The following is a 21,807-nucleotide window of genomic DNA, read 5'->3' on the forward strand; positions in this document are numbered from 1 at the left end:
GTGGCCCACGCCTGTAATCCCAGCACTTTGGGAGGCCAGGGTAGGAGGACTGCTTGAGCCTAAGAGTTCAAGACCAGCGTAGGTAAGATGGCAAGACCCTGTCTCGATGGGGGAAAAAAAAAGCTAGGCGAGGTGGCTATTTGGGAGGTTGAGGCAGGAGGATCCTTAAGCCCCAGTATACAGTGAACTATGATGCCCCCACTGCACTCCAGCCTGACTGGCAACAGAGTAAGACCCTATTTCTACCAAATAAAAAGAAAAGTCACTAAACAAACGTGAGAAAGCAGTAAGTGCTACTTCTGAGAAGTGGTTCAAGTTTAAGTCAACTGCCAGCATCTCCATGAATGTACATTTATTGTTGCTTTTTGCTAGGCTTGGGTTCTTCTCTTTCTACCTCCCTCTAGACACAGGGTGCTAAGTAAAGAAAAGCTTAGGATACAGGCCAGGCATTCAGAACTGAACAAAGAGGGGACCAATAGCATAAATAAATAAGAAAGAGTTGGACTGTGACTTTAGAAAAGTTAGTCATTTAATCTCTCTGAATTTTAATTTCTCATTTAAAACACGGGATGATCCCTACTACCAAAGGGCTGCTACAGTGAGGATTCCAAAAGATAATGCATGTGGATAATAAGTATAATGCCCAAAACAGTAAAGACTCTATAAACAACGCAAGTATCAGGAGAAGCCCAATTACTTCTGGCACTGAGATATGAGGGAAATTCCTATGTGTCTTCATAAAGGGATATGGAGGGATGTTAGTGCCCAGCACAGTGCCTGACACATGGTAGAAAAGCAGTAAATGAGTTTCCTCCTCTCTCATTCCTGGGACTCTTTCCAGAGGCCCTAAGGTAATGCTGTTCAGTGTCACAAGCATTTGTACTAGACACTTAGAGCATCCCTACTTCATGGTCAACCCTCCGTAACCATGTCATTTCTTCCCTTGTAAATGTGTCTATCCTGAGTGGTAAAGCTACTTTCTAGACACTTTTTCATCAGTTCCCTTTGTTCCCCATGATCAATATTACATACTTAAGGATTTGCCTAATTATTCTGGGGAAATGAAAACATTAATCAATAATGAGAGCACTGCCAGGGATCCTCTTTACAAAGAATCTCTTACAAAGTAATCCTTTGCAAAGATCACCAAGAATCTTTTAAAATGAAATCTCTATTCTGTACATGATATAATCTAGCCTTTGGTTGTCTCCACTACTCTAATTGTTTAGATAGTAAGTCTAAGTAGTAAGACAAAGTTATGAGGTCCCCGAGGGGAAGAACTGCAACATACAAGACTAGGCTTCTTCCACAGCATAAGCTAAGACTGAACATTATATATAGTACTGAATTAACCTAAGCATCCAAACATTCATTCAAGTGAACCCAAACATTTAGCTAAGATACTCTCTACCCAAAGGCCTTGGCAATCACCATCGATGGTCTGCAATGCAAACACCAACATGTTTAAAGTTGCATCTACTTGATATACAAAGAAAGTATTTTAAATGAACCATCCTGGGACTCAAAATGAATTTTAGCTTCTAGCATGAGGTACCACCAAAATTTTGCCTCTTAATAGAAAGCAGTGAGGGTAGGGTGAGGACAAAACTAGACAAATGTATCTTTTCCTCCTTTAATGAGTATGTGATATGAGTTTATTTTTTCACAGTGAAGTGCATTTAGGTCATTTTGAGATTTCTTCATCTATACAATAAGGATAATAAAAGTACCCATCATTATAAGGTTGTGGTAAGGTTTAGATAAATACATGTAAAGTGCTCAGTGCAATGCCAGATAAATTGTAATAATGCAGATTGACTATTACCACAACACTACCACCACCACTCTTAGGATTTGACTGCATTATCAACAGATTTGACTAGATAGTAAGATCAAGAAGTAGGCTACAGAGAGCCAATAAAATTGTCCAACTTTTATTGGTTACTAAAAGATCAAATTTAAGAAAAGAGGGGAAATGGCCAATAAGCACATCTCTTATGTACTTCTTTCTGAGACTGAAATAGACTTCTTAAGTACCTCTGAGCAACTGAGCCCTGCAGAACTGAGCTCAGTGCCACTTTAGACTCTTGTATATTTGGGGGTGGGGGTGTGCACTGCACACCTGCAAACTTTACTTAAGTTAGATGAAGTGTTTCCTTCCCTCCAACTCTTGTGCATATGACTCCTTGTATATTCCCTCTCTTATGATAAAGAAACACTGTAGTAAAATTAAGAGTGTGAAATTCCATAAATTTTACAGCTAAAGAGAACAGTTGTGATAAATACACTGAAACAACAAAATCAGCGACAAGAGTCTGGGCGGTGACAAGCAGCGGTGTGACATCTGGCGGAAGCTAAAGTCACAGCAAGGGGGAGAGAGGTGGGCGTGAGGAAGCATCCTGCCAAGCGTGGACACAGAAAAAGAGAGGAATTGACAGTCTTCCTTTGGAGCCAGGCCAGCCTTTGCCACCTCTAATTGAATGGGACGACACTGCTATGAGTGAGGTGCTTTGGAGAATGGTGCAATTTCTTTTTTGATATGTTGCACCTTGGAATGCTAAGCAGTGAGTGAGGCATACCTTCATTCCTAGCAGGTCAGTAATTTGGAAGAAGATGCAGAACCGCCAATGAGACAAATGAGTTTGTCTAGAGATGAGTGTTTTCATAAACAGACTTCTAAATATACTAAACAGAGACTGGACTTTGAAAGGAACAGTACATCTGCTATTTCTTTTAGTCCAGGGGATTGTCAAAACTGCCTAAAATTCCATCTTTAGCACTGAGAGGATTTCATGAAAATGCAGTTTACAGACTTGGATGGGATAGAAAACCTCAACTAGTTTACCCAGTATTCCTTTTACAAATGTGGGGATTAAACTTCAAAGAGGAAACAGTAACTTGCCCTAAACCACACAGGTAATTAGCATCAAGAGTCAGGTCCAGAATTCAGGCCTCCCAACTGCAAGTCCTATATGCTTTTCCAGGAAATCATGCTGCCTCCACAAATGGAAATTAGTGTAAAAATATGATTTGGTATGTAAATGCCAGTTACACACTCAAATATTTCAGAATGCACTATTTTGCATACTAGCATCTATTGCTCTCTATTTCACTTATCACATCTTTATATGACCAATAACATTTTAAGGATTTTATTTGTTTATTTTGGGAGACAAGGTCTTGCTATTTTGCTCAAGTGAGTGCAGTGGCTATCCACAGGCGCAGTCATAGCACACTATAGCCTCAAACTCCTGGGCTCAAGGGAATCCTTCTGCCGGGCGCGGTGGCTCACGCCTGTAATCCCAGCACTTTGGGAGGCCGAGGCGGGCGGATCACAAGGTCAGGAGATCGAGACCACGGTGAAACCCCGTCTCTACTAAAAATACAAAAAATTAGCCGGGCGCGGTTGTGAGCGCCTGTAGTCCCAGCTACTCGGGAGGCTGAGGCAGGAGAATGGCGTGAACCCGGGAGGCGGAGCTTGCAGTGAGCCGAGATCGCGCCACTGCACTCCAGCCTGGGTGACAGAGCCAGACTCCATCTCAAAAAAAAAAAAAAAAAAAAAAAAAAAAAAAAAAGGGAATCCTTCTACCTTAGCTTCCCAAGTAGCTGGGACTATAGGTGGGTGCCTCCATGTCTGCCTAATATTTTAAGTTTTAAAAGGGCAAATTTAATATCATACAATTATGACTCCTCTACAGGGTCTAAAACTATGTAGTAGTTCAATAAATACCCATGATGATAGATTACCAACACCTTAACTGCTTTGCCAATCCCCAATTTTTCAATTTCACTAATAAATAAAATGAATCAATTGTTATTTCTTACACCAATGTTCTGAACTCTAGACTTTGTTTGCAATAACCAACAAAATTCACTAGCTATCTTTTTTGGGTGGGTTTGGTGGGGTAATTTTAAAATCTCAATTTCCATTTTGCCATTTTAATTAAAGAAGGACTTCATATGTGAATTGGAATCCCCTATTTCAAACACTTAAAAAAATCTCAAAGATTTCAGCAACTTCCAATTATTGTGACCTAGTACCTTTCCTAGCTCTAAAAGACTATGGTTCTATGGATGGGGAATTGGGTAGAGAACGACCTATCCTTAATGCCTAAGCAATATGGAATCATTTATACTTTTTTTGTTGTTGTTGTTTTGAGACAGTTTTGTTCTGTTGCCCAGGCTAGAGTATAGTGGCACGATCTCGGCTGACTGCAACCTCTGCCTCCCGGGTTCAAGTGATTCTCCTGCCTCAGCCTCTGGAGTAGCTGGGATAACAGGTACACGCCACCACACCCAGCTAATTTTGTATTTTTAGTAGAGATGGGGTTTCACCATGATGGCCTGGCTGGTCTCGAACTCCTGACCTCAAGTGATCCATTCACCTCGGCCTTCCAAAGTGCTAGGATTACAGGTGTGACCCACCACGCCCGGCCTTGTACTCTGACTTTAATCCTCTTGGCTATATTCCTTTTTAAGGAAACCCATGTGTAGATTCAATCTCTTTTAGCCTTAAGTAAAAAATACGCAGTTTATAAAAGGCTTCAACCAAATTCCATGAGTTCCCTGGGACCACAACATAGAATAATTATGAAATGGGTAGATGCCCCAACTAACATCATTTCCACATTTGGAATGTGAATAAGTTCAATAAATGTTTACTTAGCATTTATTACATGAGAAGCATCGTGCCACATGATGAAGATGGGAGTCTGGATCTGAAAGGCACTCACAAGGTAGATGTGGGTAGGAAGGACTCCAGACAGAGGAAACAGTGTATGTGAAGACAAAGAAACAGAGAGGAATATGGAATGTATGGATACTGGTGAACATGTGACACATACACCTGGAGAATTAGGTGACTTCAGCAGGAAGTAGAGAGAGAAACTGGGATGATACTGTTATTGGCCTCCTAGACTAAAGAATATTTATATTAGTATGTAAACCATAGAGCAGCCAGTGAAAATTTGCCACTTCCATCCCTCTGCTGATCCAAGCCTTTTTTCATGACATAGCACATTGGTTACTTGGTGCCAAGGAACCCTGATGTCTCAAATTGATATTCCACCGGTCCCAGCCACTTTCCCTGCTTCTCTTTAACAGAAGAGTTTTAGAAAGGAAATACAAACAGATTGCCATTTTAGGATGGTAACTGACAGTTATATGGAAGATAGACTGGGATTAAGACTGAGAGGAAGCAGGGATGGTTAGAGGATCTACAATAGTCTACTCTAGACAGACGATGAGGATCAAACTAAGTAAAAAGTAGAGGGGGCAGAGAGAGAGGAATGAAATATGAGATATATTTAGAAGGTAGAAATGATGGAACTTCGCAACTAGTAGAAGAGGTGAGGGAGAAAGAAGAGTTAGGACTCTCGATAAGGGGGACAGTGGCAGTGCAAATGAAAAGAGCTCAAATTGGACCTAATGAGCTTAAGCAGAGCTGTCCAAAGACAAATGGGAAGAGAAAACAGTGTATAACCCAGGTCATGAGACCGAATGAAGAGCCAGCCAGTGAAGAGGTTTCATTCATATGAACACATACACTCTCACACTCGCGCATGGAAGACAGTAAAGAAAACGATTACAACAGGACACTATGGCAAAGGTATACCTACATTGTCATAAGAAATTGAGGGTGACATATGTGGTGGGGGGTGGGGGAGCAGGGTGGGGAGCAAATACAGAAAAAACTTCCCGATAAATGCTGAGTTTAACTGGCACTGAAGAGCTAGCCATGTAGGGGATGTTGGTACATTCAAGGGAGAAGACTAGCAAAGTGCTGGAGTGGCAAAAGCAGAGATGCAAGAGAGAACCCAGGGCCGGTTAGGGTCTTGTTATCTACAGTGGCCACCCAGGGTGGAGAAGGTATGGAATTGGAAGTTGAAAACAATTTTCTCTTAATCTTGTGACGGAAAAAAAGTACAAATGTAAACTGATCAAAATCAGAATACTATAGTGAGCTTCACAAAAAAAAGTTAAACGCCTGACTTTCTTGTTCTCTCCTGTTCCAAATGCATTTATTTTTTGTAGCACTAAAAAACAAACTGGCCCACGTTAATAAATTCTCATACTAAATTGGGAAATAAGGAGGCAAGTGTGCCTCAAACAAAGCAAACCTTTCATTTTCAGAGGACCAAGATGAAATAAAAGAAACACTGTTCTGAAAATGAGAGTGTCTAACAAATTTTTTGCTTTTTTCTTCCTTGCCTTAGGTCATTCTCCGAAAGTATATTTAGTATACCCGTTTGATGCTGGCAAATCCAAAATAAAAACATAAAAATTGTCTTTGTTTTCCTTTAATAACAATTAGCTCATGTTCAAATGTTTTTGCTTAATACACTGGTAAAAACTCATATAATGGTTGAGTTCTTGAACTTAAGCTCAGGAATGTTACTGTATTTACAACCCAATATTTTAAACTTTAAAAGAAAAACATCTTTTAAATTACTACTTGGATAAACTCTGCTTTTAAATGCCGTAAGTCATATAAGATAGGCATGTACTTTTGTGACAAAGCAATGAAAATCAAATGTGGCTTTATCATCTTACAGTTGTGTTACTTGAGATAGGCCACTGGGAGCCTCGAGTGCCCCATCTGTAATGTGGAGGACAGTACTGTTGCTTGACAGAGCTGTGAGGAATTAAGGTACTCATCTGTGTTAAAGTTCCTGGAAGAAGACTTGCTAAGTAGTAGGTGCCCAATAAATGTGAATTTTACAACCAAAAAAATTTAAATATTGTGTATATTTCAATTTTTAACTAAATTAGATTTTAAAGGTCTCCTCGGTAATTCCAAAGTTACTATAAATTTTACTTCTCTAAAGCTATCAATGACTCCAAGTTTGATTGGTTTTCCTACTACAGTTGTAACTTATCGTAATTAGAAGTTTAGAAATTTAATGAGTTGAAATGCAACATGGCACAGATGCCTTATTATACCAAATAGTTAACACAGTATTTGTTTTCTACATTAATTTTACTTGCTAATCAAAAATACTGCTTCCCCCCAAATAACATCAAAATAAAATTGCTGATTGTGCAATGATAAAACCAACACCATGTTTGCAACAAGGCCACTTGAATTCCTTTTTTTCATGAGCTGGCAGTTTCTAGGAAAATTTAAGATTCCATATACCGTTAAGTCAGTTTTTAAAAACCTCAAATGCAGAAGCCATGCTTTGCTACAGGCTTGCACACTATAAGGCATATATTAAGTTGTACATGCTAAGCATATCCACGAATATCTAATCTATGAATTCTAAACATCAAAGCTGATTCATCTCTCTGAGCTAATAAATCATATGGTCTTCTGGAAAAGAGTATTTAGGACTATACATGATGGTATATGTTTTCAGATGTCCATAGAGTACTAAGGAAATTCTGAGGAAAAGACTATTGAGGAGCCCTTCTATTAGAACAGTGTTCCCCACTAGCACCCCAGGTCCAACCAAAGTTACTGCTACAGCTTTAACTGACATGGAGGCCCCTCATTGGTCTCCCCACTTCCTTCATTCTTTCCCCGAATGCTCCATCAAAGAACAGCCAACGAGCTAATGATCTTACCAATCTCATCTGATCATGCTAACCCCCTCTTAGCCAACAGGCTTCCAGAAAGACCCACTGCTTGTATTTATTTATTTATTTAGAGACAGAGTCTCACTCTGTCACCCAGGTTAGAGTGCAGTGGCTCAATCTTGGCTCATTAAAACCTCTGCCTCCTGGGTTCAAGCGATTCTCCTGCCTTGGCCTTCCGAGTACCTGGGACTACAGACACCTGTCACCATGCCCAGCTAATTTTTGTATTTTTTGTAGATATGGGATTTCACCATGTTGCCCAGGCTGGTCTCGAACTCCTGGCCTCAGGTGATCCACCTGCCTCGGCCTCCCAAAGTGCTGGGATTACAGGTGTGAGCCACTGTGCCCTGCTGACTTTAGATTATCAATTTTATGTATGTAGTATAAAATAAATAAATAAATAAATAAATTTATGTTTGTTTTTAATCAGTAGAGTCCTATTTTGTACACAGAATCCCATGACAGATAAACTTATGAGGAGGCCCAGAGAAGTATTTATCCCTGCCCTGACTATTGTTAACAAATTACTGTTAACCTAACCTAAAATACTCTCAAACACCTTGGTCTGTGCTTTCAGTTTGCCCTTTTGTTTCATCTCTGCCTTCATGACAGCAAGTCCTTTGAGGCTCAGGTTAGGCTCTGTGCTCCCAGAGTATCCCGTGTATATGGCTATCTCAGCACTTGTCACTCTGCAGTGCAATTGACAGTTTACTTCTCCATTTCCCCATCCGAAGGCCCACATTGAGGTGTGCACCTTTGTTTCCTCAGCCCCAAGGACAAGGCAGGCTGGAGACGGGCTGAATGAAAATCAGCAGGTATGGAACATCCTGGTTGTAAGAAACCACATCCATCAGGAAGCATCAGAAAAGGAAGTCCAGAATTCTGCTGGATCATTTCAGTTTACAAAGACTCAGAGACTATTATCTCCTTTCTTCTTTCCAATCTAGTTAATCCTATTTGCTCTGTTGTCTACATTCAAAAGTAATGGTAAAGCTGGCCCCCCTTTTTTTTATTTTTAGGTTAAAAAGTAATATGCTTTCCTGCCCTTTTAGTCTTCCTTTTCATTTTCTTATACCTTTTTACGAAATAACACACACACATAAAAGTGCATAAAATAGGTCAAGCGCAGTGGCTTATGCTTGTAATCCCAGCACTTTGGGAGGCCGAGGCGAGTGGATCACAAGGTCAGGAGCCTGGCCAACATGATGAAATCCCATCTCTACTAAAAATACAAAAATTAGCCAGGTGTGGTGGCGGGCGCCTGTAGTCCCAGCTACTCAGGAGGCTGAGGCAGGAGAATTGCTTAAACCCAGGAGGCAGAGGATGCAGTGAGCCTAGACAGTACCACTGCACTCCAGCCTGGGCGACAAAGCGAGACTATGTCTCAAAAAGAAGAAAAAAAACACATAAAATATACATGGTATAGCTAATGAACATAGTAAATATACATGTAACTCAGGTCAAGAAACAGAAAAATCAACCTTTCCCCTTGTGAAAAGCCTTCCCACTGCCCTTTATTTTAGCTAACTCTTTTGGGAGAGAGTCAAGAAAACCCCATGAGGTTGTTGGGATCAGCCCCTGAATTCATATTCCTACATGATCTCGGGCCAGGGCAGGTAAAAAGAGGCACCAAGATGCCAGGATATTGTATGTGTTTGTATCTGTGAGTATGTGTGAGGGCATGCCCACATAAAAGTGATTTTTTTTTTTTTTGAGACGGAGTCTCGCTCTGTCGCCCAGGCTGGAGTGCAGTGGCTGGATCTCAGCTCACTGCAAGCTCCGCCTCCCGGGTTCCCGCCATTCTCCTGCCTCAGCCTCCCGAGTAGCTGGGACTACAGGCGCCCGCCACCTCGCCCGGCTAGTTTTTTTGGGTATTTTTTAGTAGAGACGGGGTTTCACTGTGTTAGCCAGGATGGTCTCGATCTCCTAACCTCGTGATCCACCCGTCTCGGCCTCCCAAAGTGCTGGGATTACAGGCTTGAGCCACTGCACCCGGCCATAAAAGTGATTTAAAGCAATCTTAAAAGTTGGGGGTAAATCTGCACTTCTAATAGTAAACATTTGAAAAGCAAAAGCACATTCTTACTAAGCAGACACAGCACTCTCCTGCTTTAGGCTTAAACCAAACCTTAATAGGAAACCACAAATTTTTAAGACACGAGTTTTAAAACAATACAAATCTAGACCAAGCACATAAACTGCTTCATTCCCATTGTGGATAGATGCTTTAAGTGAAAAGTTGGCATTATGGGGCTGCAAAATTCCAGCCATCCAACAGGCTTATTCCATTCAATGAGAACAGGGGTTCTCTGTGCTTGCAGCAGGCATCCAACAGGGTAGCACATATATGTTCTCTGAGTGAGAAAGCAACACCTTCTCACATACAACCCCCTGAAGAGAGACAGGGAAGGGGAGGGGGAGGACTTTACACCTGCAAACTCCTAACTCTATCAGCTAGGGCTGGGAAAAACAGCACATTAAAAAAGAAAAAAGAAAAAAAAAATTTTCTGATAAAGCCAGTAACTTTCAAAGAATCTTCCCAAGTTATTTTTTTTTTAGGAGCCTGGTAAGTGTAATGATTCAACAGCCAGCCTTTTGTCTTCCTAACGGACTTAGTCAAGCCCTAACAAATGCATAAGCATACTGCTTAAAAGGGCAGCTGTCAGAATGCTTACTACTCCTAGTAGAAAAACACTATAAGCACAAAGTGTTGTCATATTAATTGAGACACCTCAGCTTCAAGGCACATCTGCCTCTGGGCCTTTGGATAATCAAAATGACCACCAAAAATAGAACAGCGGTATCTCCAACGGGGCCAACATGAGCCACCCCCAATCCTAAGAGACTTCTGTGAGATGTGACCTGGGATACACATATGTTTTGCAGAACCAAACTGAATATTCATCTAAATGTAATCATTTGTTTCCAGTTTTTAACTTTATGTCCTGTTAAGGCTGGGAGACAAAAGTAATGAATGGACATATAACTCTTGGCCTACAGTGAAAATTCACAGTTAGCTCACTAGCTGACTAAGGTTTGCTAAAAGGTCTGCTGCTTGCACTGAAAGTCCAGGAGCTGCATAATGAACATCTTGGTTTTTGTTTTTGTTTTGTATTTTTGAATTTCCCCATCACCAAAAGTAAGCTGGCTCTGTCTGTCAGGATGCCCAGGCTGTGTGGCAGCGGTGTCAAAGGCTGCCACTTGCTCCAAGGCACTGCCATCTGCAGCAGCACAACATTTTGTCTCCGGAAAATAAACACATCTGCCTTTGCCAGTGTCCTCCCACTGTGCCACCCATCTGGAGCAGGTGAGCTGAAGGCAAGCCTCGGCATGGGTGAGACCGGGGCAAGTAGAGAAGATGAGGCCTCAAGGGAGACGGCACATGGAGGGAGAAGGCAGTGCTGCGTCATGTCACATCCTGCTAACCACATGTGCCAAAAAGCATGTGAAACTACCCTTGTTAGTGATATTTCAATCACATGTAACAAACGGTTGGTAGTGTACAGGGGACAAGACTTGCAAAGTCAGGGTTTCACCTGGGCCATCTGTTCACATGACCTCACTGATACCAATAAACAGATGATGTCTTTGTGCCAGCCACCTAAGGAGTGAGAAGAATAATTCTCATGGTCAGAATAGAAGGCTCAAAGCAACAGGTTTCTTCTAGGACAGGAGCACGCTATACATGCCTAGTACTAATCAGATCAAACACCCTTGAATTAAGGCCAGAGTGTGGGGATAAGCTTCGGTCACAGCTGGAAATGACTAAGACCTGAAATCCTTTCCTACATATTCTTTCCCTTTCACTAAAAAAAAAAAAAAAATAATAATAATAATAATAATAATAATTCAAGTCTGGTTATGGCCTTGACATGAGATTTTTAAATCATGCTATTTGGGGGCTAGAAGAAAGCCTAAAAACCATCCAATTAAATGCTTGCTTTCTCCCAAGGTTTTCAATTAACTCACAGCAGAGTTAGTATTAAACCTCCTGTTGCAGGGCTCTTTGGTGGTAAGGGAACAGTGGTAGCACCTTTTCAAATAAAACTTTACCTAGAATTCCTATCTATCAAATAGATAAAAGTTGAGTTGAGCTATATGAAGCAGAGCACTTTAGCTCTGCTTCATATACTCCTGGCCGGGTACAGTGGCTCACGCCTGTAATCCCAGCACTTTGGGAGGCTGAGGTGGGCAGATCACTTGAGGTTAGGAGTTTGAGACCAGCCTGGTCAACATGGTGAAATCCCATCTCTACTAAAAATACAAAAATTAGCCAGGCATGGTGATGCGTGCTTGTAATCCCAGCTACTCAGGAGGCTGACGCAGGAGAATTGCTCGAACTCAGGAGGTGGAGGTTGCAGTGAGCAGAGATTGCACCACTGCATTCCAGACTGGGTGAGAGAGCAAGACTCTGTCTCAGAAAAAAAAAAAAAAAAAAAAAAAAACCAGGCACGGTGGCTCATGCCTGTAATCCCAGCGGTTTGGGAGACCGAGGCAGGTGGATCACGAGGTCAGGAGTTCAAGACCAACCTGGCCAATATGTTGAAACCCCGTCTCTACTAAAAATACACAAATTAGCCAGGCATGATGGTGCGCGCCTGTAGTCCCAGCTCTTTGGGAGGATGAGGCAGAAGAAGCACTTAAATTCGGGAGATGGAGGTTGCAGTGTGCTGAGATCATGCCACTGCACTCCAGCCTGGGCAACAGAGTCAGACTCCATCTCAAAAAAAAAAAAAAAAAAAAAAAAAAAGCGTTGCACACTGGTCTTCTTTGGTGAGTATCCTGAAGCAGCTTCAAAGAATAAAGTTTGAAAACCACAACACCAGGCTGGGTATCTTTTCAACTCATTATTTCTACTGTTTACTTGCTAAGCATTTACAAGTAAATAGATAAAAAGATAAATTACCAAAGGCTTATGAAACACTTCAGAAAAAGTTATATGAAAACTCTTTGGCCAGTGTGGCAGTGAAACCCGAAGATTACACATCATGGAGGCCAGCATCCTACTCTAAGCCTTGCCACAAAATTTCACGTTCCCAAGGACACCAGATTTGCCTGGTTTATACCTGTCTCTCTATCTGTTAAATGGAGATAATTTTAGGGCATTCAGATGGGCTACACCAAATATGCCACACATAATTCATTTTAAGTAAGAAACAGCTCCGTAACTCCTCATCCTCTGACATTAGTCAAACTGTAAGGAGAATTTGAGCAAAGCAAGCCTTCTTTTTTTTTTTTTTTGGAGACAGAGTATTGCTCTGTCACCCAGGCTGGAGTGCAGTGGCACGATCTCAGCTCACTGCAACCTCCACCTTCTGGGTTCAAGCCATTCTCCTGCCTCAGCCTCCTGAGTAACTGGGATTACAGGTGTGTGCCACCACGTCTGGCTAATTATTTGTATTTTTAGTAGACAGGGGTTTCACCATGTTGGCCAGGCTGGTCTTGAACTCCTGGGTTCAAGTGATCTGTCCATCTCGACCTCCCAAAGTGCTGGGATTACAGGCATGAGCCACTGTGCCTGGCCTAAGCAAGCAAGCCTTGAGCATAGTATAAGCCCTTTTTCTGCTCTTCGGGGTCTAACCAACAAGAAGAAACCATCTTAAATGTACATATGCATTTAAATAAACAACTAAAATGAAGGCTTCTGAATTTTTCCCCCATCTGTCTTTTTTCATCTTCTGATGATTTCATGCCTTTAATTCCTATACGAATTAACATCCATTTATTAAGAATACTTCTTCCGGTATTCCATTCATTAAGAATTTCCTTCCAGTGTATAAATGCATAATTAACATTCTCAGCAGAATATGTAGACCTAGCTGCATGACACTTATTCAGCAAACACTTATTGAAAACGTACAATGGACAAATATTCATAAATTATCTATATAATACTATGCGCAATTTTGACATTTTAACAAAACTGAACATTTCATGTTCCCCTAAATGCACAAACATATTGGTACATTAGTCCACTAATTAATAAAGAAGATAGCATGAAATAGTTTGATATTTGAAGATGGAATCTTAACTTACCCTTTAACATACTATATATATGCTCTGGAAACATATATAAGAGAAATACTTAACATCCTCGTAAGTAAAATGGGGATAACACACATCTTATGGTGTCATAATAAGGACACTTAATAATAGATACATATGTAAGTATTTAGAATAGCACTGTCCAAGAGAACTTCTGTGATGATGGATATGTTCCATATCTGTGATGTTCAATACAGTAGCTGTGGCTACTGGGTACCTGAAATTTGGCTGTGACTGAGGAACAGAATTTTTTTTTTAAGAAATAAAAGTTGATTTAGCATTCAGGTAAAGTCCACCAGGAGATTTTCCTCCAGAAACTGAATTTTAAATTTTATTTACTTTTAATTAACTTAAATTTAAATAGCCCCATATGGCTAGTTGGTTACCATAGATCTAGAAAAATCCTAGCACATAATATATGTACAATGTTATTTTACTTCTATTTTCCCTATCAATACCAGCATGGTGGCTTTGTGCCTGTAGTTCCAGCTACTTGGGAGGCTGAAGTGGGAATAGTGTTTGAGCCCAGAAGGTTGAGGCTACAGTGAGCTGTGATTGTGCCACCTCTTAGGTGACAGAGCGAGAACCCATCTCCAAGAAAAAAAAAAAAAAAAAGCACAACAAATTATACCTCATGAAAAACTAACTTATTCACCAAACAGCAATCACAGCATAAAAACAAAAGTGGCTGGGCATGGTGGCTCATATCTGCAATCCCAGCACTTTGGGAAGCCAAAGTGGGAGGACTGCTTGAGCCCAGGAGTTCGGGACCAGCCTGGCAACATGGAGAAACCCCATCTCTACAAAAAATTAGCCAGGCATAGTGGCATGCACCTATAGTCCCAGCTGCCAGGGAGGCTGAGGTGGGAGGATCATCTGGGCCTGCAAGGTCAAGGGGCTGCAGTGAGCTGTGATCATACCACTGCACTCCAGCCTAGACGACAGAGTGAGATCCTGTCTCAAAACAAAACTGATTAATCAGTTATATATGTGCTAAGTAAGAGCTTTGCATTATTATCTCATTTAATCTTCATAATAACTTTTTGAAGTTGGTAAGCAGGGAAATTAAGCTTAGAATTTGTCCAAAGGCATCCAGCTAGTAAATCAGTAAGCAAATATTCAAACCCAGGTAGTCCAATTCCAGAGACTATGCTCTTAACCATAATGCTAAATTGCCTACATCTTAATGAACCAGTTTATGCAAGATTCATTATATACTCGGAGGTAGTAAAAGTCCACCCAACCAAACAACCACACATACACAGAGCAAATTAGAAATCAAACAATTTGAGCTACAGACACAAAAGTTATACATGGTAACTGGCTGACCCAAAATGAGTCACATCTGCCAACTGGTGTGACCACGTAAATATACCAAATTTGGTGACTTTGCACTTATTAGGAACACTGACAAATTATCATCTCTCTTCCCAGAATAAAATGACTAAAATATAAATCCATATTTTAGAACTAAGAATCTACTTTGATAAGGAGATGGGGGAGCAGAGATTGGACCTAATGGAGAAGCTCAGGCAGAAGTAGTCAATATTTACCAGAGCCCCATGTCACTGTCTACAAGGGATATTTGTTAAGACATCAAACATTTCTGCTAGGAGAAGATTAAACCGGATTCACTGCATTTGCATGAAGCACATCGCTATTCTTATCTCAATTCCAAAAAGGAGCTTAATTCACTTAATGTCTGCAATATTTATGACACAGTATTTATTGTGCCCAAAGCTGGAATTCTTATTCCAGTTCTGCCTGATAAGTCAGAGGAACACTGTACATGGCAAACCATAGAATGCTGAACACCACAGGAACTTCTGGGTGACAGAAAAGCTAATATCTGACCCATTTTCTTTTCTTAAGGAGGAGTGAAGAAAAGACCACTTGGTGACAATGATTTTCTTGGAAGAGAAAAATAAATAAATAAATAAATATTATTATTATTATTATTTTTCTAAGAAAAGACTACTGATCTTTCATCCAGGTCAAAACCATGTATGTAAATTTGCCTCCTCTCAATCCCACATGTCTCTAGTTTCTCTTCAAACTTCATGATCCCTCAGATCGTACAAGCTCTTGGTCAAAGCTAGCACTGAGAGGTACTATTTATTGAGAAATTATCAGTCCAAGATTATTAGGCACTAGAAAATAAACTGCTTTATAGATCTGTAGTAAGTAACTTTTAAAAAAGTAACGTTATTTTAAGCAAGTACAGATGAAAACTCAAACCATAATAAAAACATGAATAGCACCAGTGTTCTAGAAATACTACTTAAGAACTAAAGGCAGAATAGTCAAATAATTATGGCGCCATTATTTTAGCTTTGTCTGACCTGCTGTGTGACCTGGAGCTAGTCCCTTTGCCACTTTATGCCTTTCACTTCATCTCAGTGATAGAGAATTAACTACTATCTTTCTCAGTGGAATAGTGAGTAGATTAAATTATTAAGCAAAATGCTTTGGGCAAAAGTCATATGAATGTTAAATATTATTATTTACAAGCATTCATTTTCCTGGCAGTCCTGTGGGGTTAGGAAGTTATCTCCATTTCATAGATGAGTAAACAGGCACGGGGGTGAGGTCACATATTAAGGCTCTATTTATTTAGTCCCTGTGGGAAGGGAATAACGCACACCTTTAGCAACCATATGAACTTTCCTAGCACATCCAACACAATCTTTAATGCATTCAATCCCTAACTTAGTGTTGCATCTTTTAACATGCTGTTGATGAAATTGAGACAGCTCTAGAATGGCAACAAGGCTAGAATAAGCAAGGAGGAACAATGCTGTATGCTTTGGGAAAAAGTCATAGAAAAACACAGGTAAGTATGCCAGATACAGCAGCTCATTCCTATAATCCCCGCACTATAAAAGGTCAAGGCCAGCAGACTGCTTGAGTAAAGGAGTTCAAGACCAGCCTAGGCAACATGGTGAAATCCTGCCTCCATTAAAAACACAAAACATTAGCCAGGTGTGGTGGTGCACACCTGTAGTCCCAGCTACTTGGGAGGCTGAGGTGGGAGAAACACCTGAGCCTGGGAAGTTGAGGCTGCAGTAAGCTGAGATCACACCACTACACTCCAGCCTGGGCAACTGGAGTGAGACCCTGTCTCAAAAAAAAAAAAAAAAAAAAAAAGAAATAAATAAATAAAAGAAAAAAAGAGAAACACAGATAAATAATCTCAAGATAAAAATCCACATTATTGGCCAGGCATGGTGGCTCACACCTATAATCCCAGCACTTTGGGAGGCCAAGGTGGGCAGATCACCTGAGATTAGGAGTTCGAGACCAGCCTGACCAACATGGAGAAACCCCTCTCTACTAAAAATACAAAATTAGCTGGGCGTGGTGGCGCATGCCTGTAATCCCAGCTACTCGGGAAATGGAGGCAGGAGAATCACTTGAACCCAGGAGGCAGAGGTTGCGGTGAGCCAAGATCGCGCCATTGCACTCCAGCCTGGGCAACCAGAGTGAAACTCCGTCTCAAAAAAAATAAAAATAAAAAACATCTGAATTATTATTTTCAAAGTTCTGCTTTCACTAACACATAGAGACTTTCAGCCACAGCTATTAAGTAATATGGTTTGCTACAAAAATACTTTGAAAAAACTAAATGTACTCTTATTATATGATCCAGCAATCACACTCCTTGGTATTTATGCAAAAAAACTTACGTTCAAACAAAAACCTGCACATGGATGTGTACAGTAGCTTTACTCATATTGCCAAAACTTGGAAGCAACCAAGATGTCCTTCAGCAGGTGAATGGATAAATAACCTGCAGTACATCTAGACAATGAAGTATTTTTCAGTGTTAAAAAGAAATGAGCTATCAAGCCATGAAAAGACATAGGGGAACCTTAAATGTGTATTACCAAATAAAAGAAGCCAATCTGAAAAGGCTGCATAATCCATGATTCCAACTACATCACATGATGGGAAAGGCAAAACCATGGAGAAAGTAAAAAGATGAGTGGTTGTCAGGAGTTGCAGGGATGGGGAAGGATGAATAAGTAGAGTACAAAGGATTTTTAGGGCAGTGAAAAATACTCCGTATCCTGTAATGGTAGATACTTATCATTACACATTTGTCCAAACCCATAATATGCACAACAGCAAGAGTAAACCCTAATGTAAACTATGGACCTGGGTGATTACCGTCAATGTAGGCTCATCCTTTGTGACAGTGTACCACCCTGGTGGAAGATGCTGATAATGGGGAATGCTACACATGTGGGTGAGGAGGAATGTGGGAAATCTTTATACTTCTTCTCAATTTTGCTGTGAACCTAACACTGCTCTAAAAAACAGTTTTAGGGGAAAAAAAAAAAAAGGTTAGGTTATCACTGGCCTTCATATTGGTGTGTCCCAACCAATTCTCTGGGAATGAATATTTGCCCTTTGGGCTGTAACTATTAATAACAACTGTGTACAAAGACGTTGAACTGAAGAATGAACAAGTAGCAACAGGAAGGGTTCTGGAAGGCCAAAAAAGAGCAAAAATACTATTCATATATAACGAGAATGTAAAAGAAGCACAAAGGATTTTTCTGCTCTTATCTAACAATGTCTGATATATTACTTACCCGACTCCGAAGACAGTCAGCCAGGTTTCGACGTGTGAAGTTAGCTGCTGCTGTGGGAGACAATTCATATCCTGGTAGAAGAGATAAAGAGTCATACTTAAAGCAGAAGGAATAACAGTGCCCCAAATTATTCACTACCCTTTTTCCTAAAGCCCACCATCTTTTGTACACTCAGAGTAAACAAAGCATATAGACTGAGGGGTACAATCCTACTCTAGTCCCTTTCCTCATGCAACAGCTATGAAATAGCTGGTTAGTACTGACAGCAATTCTTGGCCACAAACAGAACCAGTTCTATAGTGGAATGAAACTTGTAGCAGTCTTTCTTAAACTATTCATTCATCAACACACTGTGTTTTCCACTGTAGAAGGGACACAAATACACATGAAGTGAAAAAAAAGAAAGATGTCTTAGATGCCAATTTTTTAAAAGTTTATTTTAAAAAGGATACTGGGGGCCAGGCACAGTGGCTCATGCCTGTAATCCTAGAGCTTCGGAAAGCCAAGGCAGGAGGATCGCTTGATCCCAGGAGTTTGAGACTAGCCTGGGCAACACAGTGAGACCCCATCTCAAAAAAAATTGTTTTCATTTTTAGGCATGGTGGTATCTGCCTGTAGTCTCAGCTACTCAGGAGGCTGAGTGGGGAGGATCAATTGAGCCCAGGAGTTCAATGCTGCAGTGAGTTATAATTGTGCCACTGCACTCCAGCATGGGTGACAGAGCAAGACCCTGTCCCTAAAAAAATGAAAATAGGAACAAAAAGGATATTGGGAAAAGAGAGGCTAGAAGTTAGGACTACCTCTGAGTCATAGTTTATTAAAAAAGAATTTTAATGTAACTTTATTTTTTTTATTTTTTTTTTTTTTTTTGAGACGGAGTCTCGCTCTGTCACCCAGGCTGGAGTGCAGTGGCCGGATCTCAGCTCACTGCAAGCTCCGCCTCCCGGGTTTATGCCATTCTCCTGCCTCAGCCTCCCGAGTAGCTGGGACTACAGGCGCCTGCCACCTCGCCCGGCTAAGTTTTTGTATTTTTAGTAGAGACGGGGTTTCACTGTGTTAGCCAGGATGGTCTCGATCTCCTGACCTCGTGATCCGCCCGTCTCGGCCTCCCAAAGTGCTGGGATTACAGGCTTGAGCCACCGCGCCCGGCCTAATGTAACTTTATTAAGAAGTATAATATGACTTTCAAAAGTACAAGCCACAGGAAAAGAACATTTCCATCATTCTGCAATATTTTTAAAAACAGAGTATCTCAAGTGTTAAAACTTCAAAAATAAATGTTGTCATACCAACAAAGGTACAATCCAGAGGAACAGCATCAGATGTGCATGTAATAATGCATTCACTTTGGAGCTTAATCCCCCTGTAGAATGGGACCAGTGCCAAAAGGCACAAGAATGATCCATAACTCAGTGGGCCCACACAGAAAATGTCAGTACGGAAAGACACACAGCAGTGTGGTTAAGTAATTGCTTACGACATTTTAAATACCACTGTCAAATTAGGAGAGATTCAGATTAAAATCCTAACAAATATTTATTGAGCAGCAACTATGTTTCAGGGTCCATGCTGAGTGTTTTCACATGTATTATTGTACTTTATCCTCACAGGTCTATTAGTGCGTATTAAATCATAATGAAAGCAACCCTTGGCCAGGCGCAGTGGCTTATGCCTGTAATCACAGCACTTGGGGAAGCTGAGGCAGGCAGATCACTTGAGCCCAGGAGTTTAAGACCATTCTGGGCAACATGGTGAAACCTCGTCTCTACTAAAAATATAAAAATTAGCCAGGGGTGGTGGTACACACCTGTTTTCCCAGGTAGTTGGGAGGCTGAGGTAGAAGGATCACCTGAGCCTGGGAAGTCGAGGCTGCAATGAGCCATGATTGTGCCACTGCACTCCAGCCTAGGCGATAGGAGTGAGACCCTGTCTCAACAACAACAACAACAAAAATAATAATAAAAAAGATAAAAAAAAGAGGCCAGGCACAGTGGCTCACACCTGTAATCCCAGAGCACTTTGGGAGGCCCAGGTGGGTGGATCACTTGAGGACAGGAGTTTAAGACCGGCCTGGCCACCATAGTGAAACTCCGTCTCTACTTAAAATACAAAAAATTAGCCAGGCATGGTGGTGCATGCCTGTAATCCCAGCTACTCAGGAGGCTGAGGCACGAGAATCACTTGAGCCCAGGAGTTGGAAATTGCAGTGGGCTGAGACTGCGCCACTGCACTCCAATCTGAGCAATAGAACGAGACCCTGACTCAAAAAAGAAAAAAAAAAAAAACAAAGAAGGAACCTGGACAAGTGGGAATACTATTCAATTCTTTACCTAACCCCTTAAACATCTCTAACGATCTAACCATTATCCTAAAGGCAGAAAAGTCAAGCCTGATTATCTGCATATAGATTTTCTCTTTCTTTCCCTTATTTTAGTTCAGTTCTTTAACTTATATAAGAATCTCTATACAGTTACATACACAAAACTGTACTTGGCAATTTTAACCAAATACAGTTTTTGTTCTGTGCACTGACTTTAGACCCTAAAACCCAAGTAACAAACAACTCTTGCTCCTCTTGTTCACTCCTCTTCCTCTCTCAGGACAGCCAGTGAAGTAATACAGTATACCTAATGGACTTCAGAAGCATTACTGACATGCCTCATTTGTTATGCAGGCAAAAAGTGGAACCACTGGGAAAAAAAAGCAGAATTCTTGAAATATTCTAAACCTGAGTAAACGTAAGTACCATGTGCTTTATGTTCCTGAATGTCGGGACTAAGCCTTATTCATCTTTGAATTCTCTGAAGTATTAAGCAGAATGTTTACCATAGAAGAGGCCCTCAAAAATATTTATGGAATTGAATACAAATGATAAATCCACTGCCCAAAAAACCATGTGAATAGATCTTTGGTCATTTTACACATGCAAGTATATTCAAATTAAGTTCCTTCAAAGCTCCATATTATACCAGTGCAGTGTATAACATTGTCATTGAACTGTGAAGTAAGTTGAACAAGATTTTCTCTGCCCAGACCACCACTACAAACGTTCCTGGATCAGAGGCCTAGTGGCTAGGATTGTTTGCTAGGGAGGCTTTCCCAGTGGATAACAGTTCATTAGCCCCAGAGAGAGCTCACAAAATACTTCACAAAAGTCCTAATTATCTCTCTAGAAGGAAACCTACCAGAGAGTAAGGTAGAACCCTTTGGAGACACAGTAAATACTTACAGTTAGTTACACAATACTTTAAGTTTACAGAACATTTACATATGTATTATTCATTAGTATTATAATTCATTTCAGAGATAAGGAAAATAAAGGCCCAGAGAAAATAAATGACTTATCACATAAAAAATAGTAAAGCCAAGGTTTACTTAGGTTTTTTAATGCTGAGATTCAGATTGTTTTGTTCGCTTGTTTTGAGACAGGGTCTCACTCTGTCACACAGGCTGGAGTGCAGTGGCACTATCATGGCTCACTGAGACCTTGAACTCCTGGGCTCAAGCGATCCTCCCACTTCGGCTTCCTGAGTAGCTGAGACTATGGGGATGCACCACTGCACCCAGCTAGTTTTTTTATTTTTTA

The 21,807-nt window shown here is 40.8% G+C and overlaps 1 protein-coding gene across 1 annotated transcript in view; it reads right to left on the reverse strand.

Annotated features, from left to right (window-relative positions):
- Window positions 1-21,807, reverse strand: part of PSMB2 (proteasome 20S subunit beta 2) — a 623,524-nt gene that overhangs the window by 10,133 nt on the left and 591,584 nt on the right. The window contains exon 4 of the mRNA XM_050800668.1: window positions 18,222-18,292. Within this exon, the coding sequence (XP_050656625.1) occupies window positions 18,222-18,292 (71 nt within the window). The remainder of the gene's footprint in view (window positions 1-18,221; window positions 18,293-21,807) is intronic.

Source organism: Macaca thibetana, chromosome 1, assembly GCF_024542745.1.
Source record: "Macaca thibetana thibetana isolate TM-01 chromosome 1, ASM2454274v1, whole genome shotgun sequence".
Classification (NCBI taxonomy): Eukaryota; Metazoa; Chordata; class Mammalia; order Primates; family Cercopithecidae; genus Macaca; species Macaca thibetana.